General features: G+C 42.3%; 1 protein-coding gene across 3 annotated transcripts in view; it reads left to right on the top strand.

Annotated features, from left to right (window-relative positions):
- The window catches only part of prima1 (proline rich membrane anchor 1), a 254,401-nt gene that overhangs the window by 88,916 nt on the left and 147,368 nt on the right, over positions 1 to 18,117 (top strand). The window contains exon 5 of one of the 3 annotated variants that reach the window (XM_063043266.1): positions 4,556 to 10,770. The exons of 1 other annotated variant lie outside the window; for it this stretch is intronic. In XM_063043266.1, coding sequence (XP_062899336.1) covers positions 4,556 to 4,655 — 100 coding nt within the window. In that variant the 3' untranslated portion in view covers positions 4,656 to 10,770. Of the gene's footprint in view, positions 1 to 4,555; positions 10,771 to 18,117 lie in introns of those variants that run through there. One more of the 3 variants, XM_063043283.1, reaches the window with a different exon arrangement.

The raw sequence follows: 18,117 nt of genomic DNA, 5'->3' as shown, positions 1-18,117 counted from the left end.
TCCTCAGATTAGGGGACCAAAACTGCACACAATACTCCAGGTGTGGTCTCACCAAGGCCTTGTACAACTGCAGTAGTACCTCCCTGCTCCTGTACTCGAATCCTCTCGCTATAAATGCCAGCATACCATTCGCCTTTTTCACCGCCTGCTGTACCTGCATGCCCACTTTCAATGACTGGTGTATAATGACACCCAGGTCTTGTTGCACCTCCCCTTTTCCTAATCGGCCACCATTCAGATAATAATCTGTTTTCCTATTTTTGCCACCAAAGTGGATAACTTCACATTTATCCACATTAAATTGCATCTGCCATGAATTTGCCCACTCACCCAACCTATCCAAGTCACCCTGCATCCTCTTAGCATCCTCCTCACAGCTAACACTGCCACCCAGCTTCGTGTCATCCGCAAACTTGGAGATGCTGCATTTAATTCCCTCATCCAAGTCATTAATATATATTGTAAACAACTGGGGTCCCAGCACTGAGCCTTGCGGTACCCCACTAGTCACTGCCTGCCATTCTGAAAAGGTCCCGTTTATTCCCACTCTTTGCTTCCTGTCTGCTAACCAATTCTCCACCCACACCAATACCTTACCCCCAATACCGTGTGCTTTAAGTTTGCACACTAATCTCCTGTGTGGGACCTTGTCAAAAGCCTTTTGAAAATCCAAATATACCACATCCACTGGTTCTCCCCTATCCACTCTACTAGTTACATCCTCAAAAAATTCTATGTGATTCGTCAGACGTGATTTTCCTTTCACAAATCTATGCTGACTTTGTCCGATCATTTCACCGCTTTCCAAACGTGCTGTTATCACATCTTTGATAACTGACTCCAGCAATTTCCCCACTACCGACGTTAGGCTAACCGGTCTATAATTCCCCGGTTTCTCTCTCTCTCCTTTTTTAAAAAGTGGGGTTACATTAGCCACCCTCCAATCCTCAGGAACTAGTCCAGAATCTAACGAGTTTTGAAAAATTATCCCTAATGCATCCACTATTTCTTGGGATACTTCCTTAAGCACTCTGGGATGCAGACCATCTGGCCCTGGGGATTTATCTGCCTTTAATCCCTTCAATTTACCTAACACCACTTCCCTACTAACATGTATTTCGCTCAGTTCCTCCATCTCACTGGACCCTCTGTCCCCTACTATTTCTGGAAGATTATTTATGTCCTCCTTAGTGAAGACAGAACCAAAGTAATTATTCAATTGGTCTGCCATGTCCTTGCTCCCCATAATCAATTCACCTGTTTCTGTCTGCAGGGGACCTACATTTGTCTTTACCAGTCTTTTCCTTTTTACATATCTATAAAAGCTTTTACAGTCAGTTTTTATGTTCCCTGCCAGTTTTCTCTCATAATCTTTTTTCCCCTTCCTAATTAAGCCCTTTGTCCTCCTCTGCTGAACTCTGAATTTCTCCCAGTCCTCAGGTGAGCCACCTTTTCTGGCTAATTTGTATGCTTCTTCTTTGGAATTGATACTATCCCTAATTTCTCTTGTCAGCCACGGGTGCACTACCTTCCTTGATTTATTCTTTTGCCAAACTGGGATGAACAATTGTTGTAGTTCATCCATGCAATCTTTAAATGCTTGCCATTGCATATCCACCGTCAATCCTTTAAGTGTCATTTGCCAGTCTATCTTAGCTAATTCACGTCTCATACCTTCAAAGTTACCCCTCTTTAAGTTCAGAACCTTTGTTTCTGAATTAACTATGTCACTCTCCATCTTAATGAAGAATTCCACCATATTATGGTCACTCTTACCCAAGGGGCCTCTCACGACAAGATTGCTAATTAACCCTTCCTCATTGCTCAAAACCCAGTCTAGAATAGCCTGCTCTCTAGTTGGTTCCTCGACATGTTGGTTCAAAAAACCATCCCGCATACATTCCAAGAAATCCTCTTCCTCAGCACCTTTACCAATTTGGTTCACCCAATCTACATGTAGATTGAAGTCACCCATTATAACTGCTGTTCCTTTATTGCACACATTTCTAATTTCCTGTTTAATACCATCTCCGACCTCACTACTACTGTTAGGTGGCCTGTACACAACTCCCACCAGCGTTTTCTGCCCCTTAGTGTTATGCAGCTCTACCCATATTGATTCCACATCTTCCCGGCTTATGTCCTTCCTTTCTATTGCATTAATCTCATCTTTAACCAGCAACGCCACCCCACCTCCCCTTCCTTCATGTCTATCCCTCCTGAATATTGAATATCCCTGAACGTTGAGCTCCCATCCTTGGTCACCCTGGAGCCATGTCTCTGTGATCCCAACTATATCATAATCATTAATAACAATCTGCACTTTCAATTCATCCACCTTGTTACAAATGCTCCTTGCATTGACACACAAAGCCTTCAGGCGCTCTTTTACAACTCTCTTAGCCCTTATACAATTATGTTGAAAAGTGGCCCTTTTTGATGCTTGCCCTGGATTTGTCGGCCTGCCACTTTTACTTTTCTCCTTACTACTTTTTGCTTCTACCCTCACTTTACACCCCTCTGTCTCTCTGCACTGGTTCCCATCCCCCTGTTGTGAACTAACCTCCTCTCACCTAGCCTCTTTAATTTGATTCCCACCCCCCAACCATTCTAGTTTAAAGTCACCTCAGTAGCCCTCGCTAATCTCCCTGCCAGGATATTGATCCCCCTAGGATTCAAGTGTAACCCGTCCTTTTTGTACAGGTCACGCCTGCGCCAAAAGAGGTCCCAATGATCCAAAAACTTGTATCCCTGCCCCCTGCTCCAATCCCTCAGCCACGCATTTATCCTCCACCTCATCGCATTCCTACTCTCACTGTCGCGTGGCACAGGCAGTAATCCCGAGATTACTACCTTTGCAGTCCTTTTTCTCAACTCCCTTCCTAGCTCCCTATATTCTCCTTTCAGGACCTCTTCCCTTTTCCTACCTATGAGGTAGGAGGATGTGCATGTTGTCCTTGCTAGGCACCTGAGTCTGAATAGATACGTCGGGCCACTGGGCCTATTTCTGTGCAGTGTAATTGATCTGTAAGAGTCAGGATGTTGTATTACAACTTTACAAAACATTACTAGGTTGCTCCCAGGGTGCAATGTGCTGATCTGTCTCCCTGCTGTAGGGTTGACACGTTTGCAATGGAAGGTGTAGAGAAGGTTCACCAGGATTTTGGTTGGTTTGGAGGAAAGCTGGTCAGTTCTGGGAAGAGGTTGGATTGGCTGGGCTTGTTTTCCTCAGAATAAAGGAGGCTGAGAGGTGACCTAATAGATCAATAGATCATGTGATATGTAAATAATAATAATAGTCATCATCACAATCATGCTAATAATCAAAGACCAACAAATTCATGATGATAAATGCAGAAAATGTGAAGTGAAACCAGAAACAATGGAACACATTCCAGGATTCTACAGTCAGATTCCTACAAGTTGTAATTCAACTGATCCATTGCTACAGATAGGACAACCATAGTCACCGTCAGCATATAATAATAGAAGATAAACAAGCTAGAACAAATAGATATAGCCATTCCGAACATACATAACATCCAGAAATTAAGAAATGAAAAACACCAGAAACATGCTGAATTAAAAGAGGAAATTGAAAGACTATGGAACATGAACAGGATATACATTGTCTCAATAGTAATTTCTACAACTGATGTCATCCCAAAGTCACTACACACTAGCATTGAACAATTAGGCCTACACAGCCATATTTATATAAATCTCCTGAAAGCCACAATACTAAGCACTACTAGAATAGTCTGAAAGTTCCTAGCAATTGAGAAATGGGTGTGCTTGGATGTGCCTGTACCTCCGGTTTTACCAGCTTCTGCAGAGAATAAAAATAAAGATACAAATCTAATAATAATAATTTATTTATAGAGCACTTTTCATTTAGAAGATGTGGTTCAAGGTGCTTTACAAATGGGTTGAAGTGCAAACAGGAAAATAAAATTCATGTAAGACTCATGAACACCCTGCCGTCGCTGAGATCTCACCACTAGCAGAGCGAGCTGTTGACTGTTTACTCTTTAACTGAGCTGCACTTGGCATGGTATTTTATTACCTTATTTGCGGTAATATTTTGTTTCATGTGTGATGTGTGTGGTGAACTGTGTCTGGAGGAACGTTGTTTCATTTGGTTGTATGTATGTACAGTCAGGTGACAATAAACTTGAACTTGGACCTAAAGTAGCCACATTAACTACTTGCCAGGGTGAAGGAGTATTGGTAGTTTGCAAAAGCCTGATTAATGTGGATATCCTGTCATTTTATTTGTGACAAAATTTGTTAAACTGATTATTTCAAAAAGACATTTCGACAGTTTTAGATGCCGAAGTGGAAGTTAAAAATTGTCACTGCTTTCCTCAATTAATCAAAGCCTAGCTTAACTTTCTTTTCCTAAAACAGTGGAAAATTCCATTTTTAACCTTGCAAAATGTATCCCTTCCCTAAAGTATTCAGTTCACATGATTAACAAGTACTGACAGTTAACACGATTTTTTTCTGTTCTGTTTTTCTTTGCATTTAACCACCCTTCCCGCACCGGAAACAGGAAGCCCATGCGGAAAGAAGAAAATGGGACAAGCCGAACGGAATATGCAATGACTTCCCAAAACAACAAAATGGTGGACAGAAACAGTGTACTCATTTAAAATAGCAGACAGAAACAGTGTACTTATTTAACCTTAGAAAGGAAGCACCGTCCCACAGTTGTTGTTTCAAGACAGGAGTCTGCTTAGTTTGAAATGCACGTTACGCATGTGGAGAGTTTGAAAACGTCCCGCAAGGACAAGGATCAGGAACTTATTTCAAACAAAAATGAACACACATACTCAGAGCAGAGAAGCAGACTTCCCTTTGGCCAAGTTGACTGTGAGGACAAAGCTGCCAATCAAAGTAAGAGACAAGACCTTACAAAAGGCATAATCAGTATCAAGATGTTTCAATACCCAGTTGAATTTTAACTCATTCTTTCAAATATTCTATAATCTCCAAAATAAATGCTATTCAGTCAGAATCAGAAGTGTTGATGTTAAAGTCTTTACATGCATGAATTTGGTATCATGGGAACAAAACAGCTCGGTATAAAAAGAAGAAGATCACTTCATAATCCAATGAACTAACAAAGAGCATGGTTGTCCATCACGCCATGTGCACTTGCCGTCTGATTCACTATGCAAACCCCTTCATGAAGCATCTCATCTGAGTGTACTCATCCTTTCAAAACACATAGCCAGTTACGTTTTGAGAATGACTTTACAAATAGGTGCTTTTTTTAATTCTTTGTTGGCATGTCATGATTTAACTGATAAAGCCTTTTCTACACTGGCAAGTCTGTAGTTGTTTTAAATCACAATAAAGAGTTTTATCAAAATTACAAATCAGTAAAATACTATTTTTCCCTTAAAGACCAGGCCATGGGCTTTATTCTTCAACATGTTTATTTTCTATATAATAAGTATGAAATAAATGAATTATTAAACCATATGGTCTAAGGCTTTCTCTCACTCAGAATCTGAATCAGAACCAGGCTTAATATCACTGGCATATTCTCATGAGGCTCTGATACACAGGCATCTGTCTGAGTTATCTTGGCTCCTGCTCTGGCTACAGGCTGCTTGCCCTCACTATCTCTCCACAGGCACATCCACCTCCAAGTTACATGCAGTGTTAACATCAAGCATGGTAGATGTATAGATGAAGTGCACTGAGAGTTAATCATCATCATCGTGTACAACAGTCCAGATAGCTTGTAATTTCTAGGTAATCAGAATCAGGTTTAATATCATTGGCAAATATCACGAAATTTGTTGTTTTATGGCAGCAGTACATTGCAATACATAATAAGAAAAAATATATAAATTACAATGAGAAATATATATAATTAAATGCTAGTGCAAAAAGAGAGGAAAATACTGAGATAGTGTTCATTGTCCGTTCAGAAATCTGATGGTGGAGGGGAAGAAGCTGTTCCTGAAATGGCTGCTTGATGGTAGCATTGAGAAGAGGGCATCCTTCTCAATGACAAGGTGATGAGGATCCTTCATAGACAATAGACAATAGGTGCAGGAGTAGGCCATTCAGCCCTTCGAGCCAGCATCGCCATTCATTGTGATCATGGCTGATCATCCACAATCAGTATCCAGTTCCTGCCTTATCCCCATAACCTTTGATTCTGCTATCTTTAAGAGCTCTATCCATCTCTTTCTTGAAAGCATCCAGAGACTTGGCCTCCACTGCCTTCTGGGGCAGAGCATTCCATATATCCACCACTCTCTGGGTGAAAAAGTTTTTCCTCAACTCCGTTCTAAATGGACTACCCCTTATTCTTAAAGTGTGGCCTCTGGTTCTGGACTCACCCATCAGCGGGAACATGCTTCCTGCCTGCAGCGTGTCCAATCCCTTAATAATCTTATATGTTTCAATAAGATCCCCTCTCAGCCTTCTAAATTCCAGTGTACACAAGCCCAGTCGCTCCAATCTTTCGACATATGACAGTCCCACCATCCCGGGAATTAACCTTGTGAACCTACGCTGTACTCCCTCAATAGCAAGAATGTCCTTCCTCAAATTTGGAGAGCAAAACTGCACACAGTACTCCAGGTGTGGTCTCACCAGGGCCCTGTACAGCTGCAGAAGGACCTCTTTGCTCCTATACTCAATTCCCCTTGTTGAGTGTTCCACCTTTCTGAGGCATCACCTTTTGAAGATGTCTTGGATGCTGGGGAGACCAGTGCCCATGATCCAGGATGGGGCTGGCTGAGTTTGCAACTTTCTACAGCTGTCTCTGATCCTGTGCAGTGGCCCCTCCCTCCATACCAGACAGTGATGCAACCACTTAGAATACTCCAGGCCCCCCCCCCAGTTCATTCAATTAAATCAGTAGCTGATCCTCTCAGTTTTACTTTCCCAATTTCTCTGTGCAGCTAGTTAGCTAGTCAAAGGCTTAAGGTCTTTGCATAGAATATATCTGATCTCTAAGCATGGGAGTTTCAGCACATCCTTCATGTAAAAATGTCCCCGCAGTCCAAGTTTGCTGACCACTTCCCCTGAAACAATTCCCTCTAGTTCTCAACTCTCCAACCAGAAGAAGCAGCTTCTCAGTTCACATCATGTCGATTTCTCACCTCATGTTCTTCAATGGAATCACCTCTGATTTGTTTGAATGCAATGAGAATGCGTCAGTCTTTTCTGTCTATCCTCATGGAACAACCCACATCCCAGAAATTAATCTTGTCAATCTCTTCCGCACTGGTATCAGGCAGGAGTGTCCTTTCTTCAGAGTATAGTCAGTACTCCCTATCATTTCATCCAAATCAATAATGTTAACTGAACATGGCAGAGGACTCAGTACTGATTGCCGGCTCACTAACCAGCGCAATAATCGTTTGCCAGTCTGAACATTCTTCCTTTTCTGTTCACCAATTATTTTATAACGTTTTATTAACATCAATAGAGTTATAGAAGGCTACAGCACAAAAATAGGCCCTTCAGCCCATCTAGGCTGTGTCAAACCATTAATTTACTTTGTCCTATTGACCTGCAGATGGACAGGTGTGTTATCATTTCAAATGTTTTATGACATTCACAGCTCCCCTATTAATCTGCCCTGCCATATCATTATAAAGAATCATTAGACTTATCAGACCTGGTTAATTTCAGTAAAACATTGGCCTCCGTCTAATTTGATTTCTTTATAACAATGTCCTCATTAATAGTTCAAGGTTCAAGTGAATTTATTATCAAAGTACATATGCAACCCTGAGATTGGTTTTCTTGCAGGGATTCACAGTAAGTACAGAAAAATATAGTGTACTAGAATCAATGAAAAACCACACACAACAAGACAGTAGTTAGCTGGCCTTGCAATTTGCAGGCCAATGGATTTCCAATTGCTTCCCATCTCTCTCACTTCTTTCATGAATACATTTTTCCTTCTTCCCGGTTGGTGAGCATGTTTGAGAACCTTCAGTCAGTCAGTCGGTTAGTGCTGTCCCGAATCCGGGGTTGGCGGCTGTGCACCTCCATCTTCTTCGATCTCGCGCTCTTTTCCTGGCCTCAGCGTATCTCAGCCCAGTCCATTGCCTCACATTATCGTACCAAGTGGTTCGCTGCCTTCCTCTTTCCCTCTTTCCTTCTGTCATCCCTTCCAATAACAATTTCTGCAGTCCGGGTACTTGTTAAGAGCCTTAAAACACCATTAATGAATCAGCTGCTACCATAGCAACCTCTTTTGGAATGCCACAATTTCAGGCCATTAGATTCAAAGCATTTTTTAAAACATTTAATCTTCTAATTTTTCCAATTGCTCTAAATTTTCAGTCTCATCGGAATCCTGTTTGTCCAATATTACTGGTAAATTTCCTGCATTTTCTATAAAAGGCATACATTGGCTGAAAGGCCTTAAAAATGTCCTTACTTCATTTAGCAATGTCTCCTCTTCTGGGATCTCACAATTATGTTCACACTTTATGTAGTTTTACTTTTCTATATCACAATAATGCCATTTTCCATCTTCCTCTCCATTGGTTGTGGGGACGTGGCCAAGTGGTTAAGGCGTTCGTCTAGTGATTTCAAGGTCGCTAGTTGGAGCCTGAACTGTGGCACCGTGTTTGTGTCCTTGAGCAAGACACTTAATCACACATTGCTCTAGTGTCTGTGTGAGGAGTGGTGCCCCACACAGACTTCCAATCTGCGCCTTGTAAGGCATGAAAATGCCCGACGCAGGCCTCTCATGGTCTGAGTCGACGTTCCCCGCCCCCCCATTGGTTAGTCAATCCTTTACTGAATTCTTTAAAATCTTCAAGTTTGTTCATTCCCTCGCTATAGCCTTTTAACATCAGATTCACGATGGAGTGATCACCTTTCCTACAGAATTCATTTGCACTAAGTGGATGGTCATGAAGAATTAGAAACATAGAAAACCCACAGCACAATACAGGCCCTTCGGCCCACAATGCTGTGCCAAACATGTCCTTACCTTAGCAATTACCTAGGGTTACCCATAGCCCTCTATTTTTCTAAGCTCCATGTACCTATCCAGGAGTCTCTTAAAAGACCCTATCGAATCCATCTCCACCACCATCGCCAGCAGCCCATTCCACACACCCACCGCTCTCTGCGTAAAAAGTTACCCCTGACATCTCCTTTGTACTTACTTCCAAGCACTTTAGAACTGTGCCCTCTCGTGCTAGCTATTTCAGCCCTGGGGAAAACCCTCTGACTATCCACATGATCAATGCCTCATTATCTTGTACACCTCTATCAGGTCACCTCTCATCTTCCGTCGCTCCAAGGAAAAAAGGCCGAGTTCATTCAACCTATTCTCATAAGGAATGCTCCCCAATCTAGGCAACATCCTTGTAAATCACCTCTGCATCCTTTCTATGGTTTCCACATCCTTCCTATACTGAGGTGACCAGAAATGAGCACAGTACTCCAAGTGGGGTCTGACCAGGGTCCTATATAACTACAAAAATTGTGAAATATTTCTATAAGGGTTTGCTATTGTTCATTTACAGTAAACTATTTTCCCAATGCATCTGAACCAGCTCATATCTTTTTCCTTTTCTTTCTCCCATAATCCACTCTCCTCTCCTATTAGATTCATTTAACCCAAGCTCTTTACCTTTCCCACCCACCTGGCTTCAACTATCATCTTATACTTCTAACTGGTCCGCCTCCCCACTCCCCATAACTTTTTATTCTGGTGCTTTATTCCCTTCCCAGTCTCAGCCCAAAATGACGACTGTTTATTAATGTCCATAGATGCTGTCTGTCTTGCTAAGTTCCTCCAGCATTTTGGGTGTGTTGCTCTGGATTTCCAGCGTTTGCAGAATCTCTTGTGTTTTCAAAACTTCCCTTCTGTAAAGCACCCACATCCCAGCCAAGCACTATCTGCCTGCTTAACTAACCGCAGTACCTGCACTAAGTAACCTGGCTTCTCCCCCATTCCAGTCCAATATTGAAAAGCTATCTCAGCTCGAAAGGTCGACGGTTTATTTATCTTCATCAATGCTGTCTGATCTGCTGAGTCCCTCCAGCATTTTGCATATGTTGCTCTGAATTTCCAGCATTTGCAAAATCTCTTGTGTGTAATTTTTATTTCCATTTTTGGTTTTTGTCTGTTTTCAAATCAACATCAAGTTCACTCTTATTCTGATCAATTTCTTCCAGAGAAACCTCAATGATGAGATCACTAATCCAATCTACATCTCAAAGTCCTGTTCCCATCGTGTTGCAAATTTGAACTTCTCCAGTTTGAATTGTCTAGTCTATGTGAACAACGTATGTCTGTCCCGCCTGCAACATATTTATATAATCTTTGTGATAAAATGTTGAAAAAGATTATCAAAATGATGTATGTGATCAATGTAGCTGTTATTAATCAATGCAATACTCCACCCTTCTTGTAGGAATTTTCTCTCACATTGGTCTGGCACAATACTGTGGGCTGAAGAGCTGTATGGTTCTAATTATTCCTCCCCAGTGGCTCTATGTCATCAGTTATCAGAGCTAACCACAAAGTCTTGGCCATGTGTTGCTGCCAACAGGTCTTCTGTCTTGTAAATGCTACTAAAGCTTTTATAAGCTTTACATAAGCTTTTATAGATATGTAAAAAGGAAAAGACTGGTAAAGACAAATGTAGGTCCCCTGCAGACAGAAACAGGTGAATTGATTATGGGGAGCAAGGACATGGCAGACCAATTGAATAATTACTTTGGTTCTGTCTTCACTAAGGAGGACATAAATAATCTTCCAGAAATAGTAAGGGACAGAGGGTCCAGTGAGATGGAGGAACTGAGCGAAATACATGTTAGTAGGGAAGTGGTGTTAGGTAAATTGAAGGGATTAAAGGCAGATAAATCCCCAGGGCCAGATGGTCTGCATCCTAGAGTGCTTAAAGAAGTAGCCCAAGAAATAGTGGATGCATTAGTGATAATTTTTCAAAACTCGTTAGATTCTGGACTAGTTCCTGAGGATTGGAGGGTGGCTAATGTAACCCCACTTTTTAAAAAAGGAGGGAGAGAGAAACCGGGGAATTATAGACCGGTTAGCCTAACGTCGGTGGTGGGGAAACTGCTGGAGTCAGTTATCAAGGATGTGATAACAGCACATTTGGAAAGCGGTGAAATGATCGGACAAAGTCAGCATGGATTTGTGAAAGGAAAATCATGTCTGACGAATCTCATAGAATTTTTTGAGGATGTAACTAGTAGAGTGGATAGGGGAGAACCAGTGGATGTGGTATATTTGGATTTTCAAAAGGCTTTTGACAAGGTCCCACACAGGAGATTAGTGTGCAAACTTAAAGCACACGGTATTGGGGGTAAGGTATTGGTGTGGGTGGAGAATTGGTTAGCAGACAGGAAGCAAAGGGTGGGAATAAACGGGACCTTTTCAGAATGGCAGGCGGTGACTAGTGGGGTACCGCAAGGCTCAGTGCTGGGACCCCAGTTGTTTACAATATATATTAATGACTTGGATGAGGGAATTAAATGCAGCATCTCCAAGTTTGCGGATGACACGAAGCTGGGTGGCAGTATTAGCTGTGAGGAGGATGCTAAGAGGATGCAGGGTGACTTGGATAGGTTGGGTGAGTGGGCAAATTCATGGCAGATGCAATTTAATGTGGATAAATGTGAAGTTATCCACTTTGGTGGCAAAAATAGGAAAACAGATTATTATCTGAATGGTGGCCAATTAGGAAAAGGGGAGGTGCAACGAGACCTGGGTGTCATTATACACCAGTCATTGAAAGTGGGCATGCAGGTACAGCAGGCGGTGAAAAAGGCAAATGGTATGCTGGCATTTATAGCGAGAGGATTCGAGTACAGGAGCAGGGAGGTACTACTGCAGTTGTACAAGGCCTTGGTGAGACCACACCTGGAGTATTGTGTGCAGTTTTGGTCCCCTAATCTGAGGAAAGACATCTTTGCCATAGAGGGAGTACAAAGAAGGTTCACCAGATTGATTCCTGGGATGGCAGGACTTTCATATGAAGAAAGACTGGATGAATTGGGCTTGTACTCGTTGGAATTTAGAAGATTGAGGGGGGATCTGATTGAAACGTATAAGATCCTAAAGGGATTGGACAGGCTAGATGCAGGAAGATTGTTCCCGATGTTGGGGAAGTCCAGAACGAGGGGTCACAGTTTGAGGATAGAGGGGAAGCCTTTTAGGACCGAGATTAGGAAAAACTTCTTCACACAGAGAGTGGTGAATCTGTGGAATTCTCTGCCACAGGAAACTGTTGAGGCCAGTTCATTGGCTATGTTTAAGAGGGAGTTAGATATGGCCCTTGTGGCTACAGGGGTCAGGGGGTATGGAGGGAAGGCTGGTGCGGGGTTCTGAGTTGGATGATCAGCCATGATCATAATAAATGGCGGTGCAGGCTCGAAGGGCCGAATGGCCTACTCCTGCACCTATTTCCTATGTTTCTATGTTTCTAAACTAGCATAAACTTACAACCACACTCTGCTTATCATCACACAAAGTGCTCTTTCACTCGGTTCCCTTCACCTTCCCTTTTATAGGTAGAAATTAGGGGGTCGTATGGTAGAAATCGGGGGGCCGTATGGTAGGAATTAGGGGGCCGTATGGTAGAAATTGGGGGGCCGTATGGTAGATGTTAGAGGGCTGTATGGGGGCTGTATGGTAGATGTTGGGGGCTGTATGGTAGGAATTAGGGGGCTGTGTGGTAGATATTAGGGGGCTGTGTGTTAGATGTTAGGGGGCTATTTGGTTTGAAATTAGGGGGGCTGTGTGGTAGGAATTGGGAGGGCCGTATGGTAGAAATTGGGAGAGTATGGTAGGAATTGGGGGCTGTGTGGTAGGAATTGGGGGGCCGTGTGGTAGGAATTGGGGGGCCGTGTGGTAGATATTGGGGGCTGTGTGGTAGGAATTGGGGGGCCGTGTGGTAGGAATTGGGGGGCCGTGTGGTAGATATTGGGGGCCGTGTGGTAGGAATTGGGGGGCCGTGTGGTAGATATTGGGGGCCGTGTGGTAGGAATTGGGGGGCCGTGTGGTAGATATTGGGGGCCGTGTGGTAGGAATTGGGGGGCTGTATGGTAGGAATTGGGGGCTGTATGGTAGGAATTGGGGGGCTGTGTGGTAGATATTGGGGGCCGTGTGGTAGGAATTGGGGGGCTGTATGGTAGGAATTGGGGGCTGTATGGTAGGAATTGGGCTGTGTGGTAGGAATTGGGGGGCCGTGTGGTAGGAATTGGGGGGCCGTGTGGTAGATATTGGGGGCCGTGTGGTAGAGTGGTAGTTGGCCAGAGTTCAATGCCTGCCGCTGTCTGTAAGGAGTTTGAATGTTTTTCCCATGACTGTGAGTTTCCTCTGGGTGCTCTGGTTTCCTCCCACATTCCAAAGAAGATATACGGATACTCGGTTAATTGGACACATAGGTGTAATTGGGCAGAATAGCCTTGTTGATCCACAGAGGTCGATTACAGTTCTAAATTTAAAATTATATGAAACTTTACTCTAATGCAAATCCTCGCTGTCCCTCTTTTTTTAAGATATAGCTAAGAACCACCCCTATCCCCATCACAGATGATTAAATGTCCTCAGACACTGGAATGAATACGTCATAAAGACAAGAAAATCTGCAGATGCTGGAAATTCAAAGCAACTCACACAAAATGCTGAAGGAACAGAGGCAACATCTATGGAAATGAATTAAACAGTCGATGTTTTGGGCTGAGACCTTTCAGAACTCTGGTGTATCTAGAGTATGTCCCAAATGATTCATTCTCAATTTCTCCCTCCCCTTCCCTCTCCACCTCTCTCAACCTCTTTTCAGTCTTAGTTCTGGGGTTCTGGAAATTGAATTCCCCAAAACACCCTTCAAGCCACTAATTCGACTTTTTTTCCTTGGTCATTGTGTGTATGGGTCAGATTAGGCTCGAGGCTCAGTACTTTAATTTTGATTCTGATGTTCTTTGCTAGAATAGTATTCTCTTCTTTCAATGTACTGTACTAAATTGTTGAACTTTGCACATAATCTTTATGTAATGAATATTATTGGCAGAACAGGTTCAATACAATTATTCAGAATGATAACCTTCATCCCACCTTTTTCTAAAGCCTTGTATTGTTTGATTTGCCTTTTTTTTCATTTAGTAGAACATTCTAAATAAAGTTTCAATTAACTTTATTTCCAGTTTGTGCCATTTTAATCTAATTGTACGGTTTTCAAATGAATTATTGTTGAGTCAGTAGAGTTTCTTTACCAAAGTGACTGATGTGTTCTTTTTCTACCCAATGCATTTCTACCTTTGACTTCAAAGGCAAATGGAGTCCAGTGTAAAAAAGGCTTTAATTTATTCAATATGCATCTGAGTGTAGCATTCTGTTAAACTAAAACCATATTCCACTTGTTTTCTGTTTAGGTGATGTACAAAGTGACTTTCAATGATATACTGGTTAGTAGGTTAATTGGTCATTGTAAATTGTCCCGTGATTGGACTATGGTTAAGTAGGGGGTTGTTGGATGATGTGGCTCAAAAGGCCAGAGCAGTCTATTTCACACTGTATCTCGAAATAAATAAATACAAGAACATAAGAACCAGGAGCAGGAGCAGGCCGTCTAGTCCATCAAGCCTGCTCTGCCACTCGATAAGATCATGGCTGATCTAGCCATGGACTCATCTCCACCTACCTGCCTTTTCCCCATAACCCTTAGTTCTCCTACTATGCAAAAATCTATCCAAATTTGTCTTAACTATATTTACTGAGGTACCCTCCACTGCTTCATTGGGCAGAGAATTCCACAGATTCACCACTCTCTGGGAAAAGCAGTTCCTCCTCATCTCCATCCTAAATCTACTCCCCCCTAATCTTGAGGCTATGTCCTCTAGTTCTAGTCTCACCTACCAGTGGAAATAACTTTCCTGCCTATGTTGTATCTATCCCTTTCTTGATTTTATATGTTTCTATAAGATCTCCTCTCACTCTTCTGAATTCCAGTGAGTACAGTCCCAGGTGATAGACTGTGTGGACTGGTGATAACATATCCTCCGCGCTGATGATCAACAGTGGTGCACCTCAGCTGCAATAAAGAAGCTTTGGAGATGACATGTAGTCCTGGTGTAGTGTCTCCCAGATGCCAATTTGGTAAATAGGTGACAGCTAGGAGTAGGCAGTAATTATTCCAGCTCTTTTCTTCTCGCCGAAACCTGGACGTGGAGAGGGAGGAGGTGGCGGGAAACCAATCGGTGATAGAGGTGGCCACAACACTGTCAATGATGGCTGAGTAACAATTCATCAGGATACACCCTGAGATGTTACATTTCCTGAGCTGGCGTAGGAAGAACAATCTCTGCTGGGCTTTCCGAGTGAAATGCACTGCCACTAGCAACTGGAGCACAATTCAGGGCTGGGAAATGAATGTGTCAACAACATTCTGAAAGATGAAACGATAAATAACTACTCCCTCTCTTTTCAGTATTGAGTGTAATCCTTCAATCAAGTTCTCCATTTTAAGATTACACTTACATTCCTTATATAAGGTCTTCCCATCGCAAGGAAGTATTAATTACACGTAAACTCTAAGATATAATTTACAGTTAAGTTTCAAAGTAAAATTGTTATCAATGTACATATACGTCATTACATGCCATCATGAGATTCATTTGCTCGTGAGTATTCAATCAGCCAGCTCCATCACAGGAACTAGCCTCCGTAGTATCCAGGTCATCTTTAAGAAGCAATGACCCAAAAAGGTTAGATTAGATTATGGGGACACTCAGTCCTCGTCTATTGTCATTGAGAAATGCATGCATTAAGAAATGATACAATGTTCTTCCAGAGTGATAATCACAAAAAAACAAGACAAACCAAAGACTAATACTGACAAGACCACATAATTATAACATATACTTACAGCATCGCAAAGCAATACCATAATTTGATAAAGAGCAGACTATGGGAACAGTAAAAAAAAGTCTCAAAGTTCCTATTGACTCCCAATAGTCCCCGATAGCAGGTGGCAGATGGGAGAAACTCTCTGCCATAAATAATCACCAGGCACTAAAAATTGTCGATGCATTGGAAGCACCCGACCACAGCTGACTCTGAGTACGTCTGAAAACTTCGAGCCTCCGACCACCATCCTCTGCTGAGCGCTTCGACCTCGTCCCGGCTGCCGAGCAACAAGCAAAGCCGAGGACTCGGGGCCTTCCCCTCCGGAGATTCCAGACCACACATCAACAGCGGCAGTGAAAAAGGCATTTCAGAAGTTTCTCCAGATGTTCCTCTGTTCTCTCACATCAGTTTCCATCAAATCAGGATTGTGCATGGCACCCTACTTGACGGATTACAGATATCATTCACTGGAGAGGCTACGCAAGCTGCGTCACGCCGCCATCTTCTCCTCCTCCTTAAGGACCTCCACCTCCATAAGTAAGGACCTCCACACCCAGGACATGCCCTTTTCTCACTGTTACCATCAGGTAGGAGGTACAGAAGCCAGATGGCACACACTCAGCGATTCAGGAACAGCTTCTCTCCTTCTGCCATCCGATTCCTAAATGGACATTGATCCCACAAATACTACATCACTACTTTTGGTTTTTTTTGCACTACTTACTTAATTTGACTATTTAATATAATATATACTTACTGTAATTGACAGTTTTCTTTTTCTATGGGCTATCATTGTACGGCTACTGCAAAAGTAACAAACTTCACAACATATGCTGGGATACTAAACCCAATTCTGATAGACTGTAAAAACAAAGAAACACAATAGGATCAATGAAATATCACACAGAACAAAGACGGTCAAACAACCAATATGCAAAAGACAACACACTTTGCAAATACAGCAGAAACATTAAAAAAAATTAAAATAATAACAATAAATACATAAGCAATAAATATCTAGAACATGAGACGAAGAGACCTTCAAAGTGAGACCACAGGTGGTGGCGTCAATGCTGGGGTGAGTGAAGTTCAGGAGCCTGATGTTTAAAGGGTAATAACTGTTCCTGAACCTGGTGGGGCGGCTTCTCGTTAGACGCTCATTGTTAATCACTGTAAATGGAAGTGTGGGTCAGACGTTCAGGATAAACACGGACAACTACTCCATTTGCTCACGGTCCAGAGGTCCTATTGCAAATTATGGGATCATCAACTATGGCTTTCAATAATTCTTGCCTTTTTGTGTGGAAAATATGTGCAAGAAGCAGCACACATACTGTTTGATTCCTTGCTGGAGCAAATTTATCCCGTCTAATTTACAACTATAGCCTCTGGGTGCCTGTCTCTGTTTCTAGTTTAGACCATCAGACCAAAAGACATACTGTGACCAGGATTAGGCCGTTCAGTATATCGAGTCTGCTCCGCCATTCCATCATGGCTGATTTATTAACCCTCTCAACCCCATTCTCCTGCTTCTCTCCATAACCTTCGACGTGCTGTCTAATCAAAAATCAACCAACCTCCACTTCAAATATAGCCAATAACTTGGTCTCCACGGCCATATGTGGCAATGAATTCCACAGATTCATCACCCTCTTGCTAAAGAAATTCTTCCTCATCTCTGTTCTAAATGGATATCCCTCTATTCTGATACCTTGTCCTCTGGTCCTTGACTCTCCCACTCTCGGAAACTTCCTCCCTATCTAGGCCTTTCAGTATTCGATAGGTTTCCGTGAGATCCCACCCATTCTTATAAACTCCAATGAGATTTTACTGATATTCAAATAAAAAAGCCCAAGAAACTATCTATATATATGAGTTAGTTTTTGAGCATTTCCAGTTTTTCAAGAAATGAAGATACATTTTCACAGCCCGCATTACTTGTTTTACCTGAATTAGATTCAACATTCCCTCTCATTTATTTTTACAGCTGCACGGACCAGCTATTGCTCTGAGCAGGAATTTTGTACATAGCCTGAAAACAGCATTTAGCTTTATTAAAACATTATATAAAAGAAAATTCCAGATGCACGGCAACAAAGGCTACGTGCATGGGAGCATTTCTGTTACTGCGTGGCCATGCACCTGTGCAGCTCAGAGGAAACAGTGGTTGGGCTGAATAATAATGAGACAATGTGTCATAGTTTAGGTTGCAATTAATATTAATCATATCCATCATACTA

Source organism: Mobula hypostoma, chromosome 1 (assembly GCF_963921235.1).
Source record: "Mobula hypostoma chromosome 1, sMobHyp1.1, whole genome shotgun sequence".
NCBI classification, from domain to species: Eukaryota; Metazoa; Chordata; class Chondrichthyes; order Myliobatiformes; family Myliobatidae; genus Mobula; species Mobula hypostoma.
Note: the sequence above shows the minus strand (reverse complement) of the source record. Positions and strands in the feature narration are given on the sequence as shown.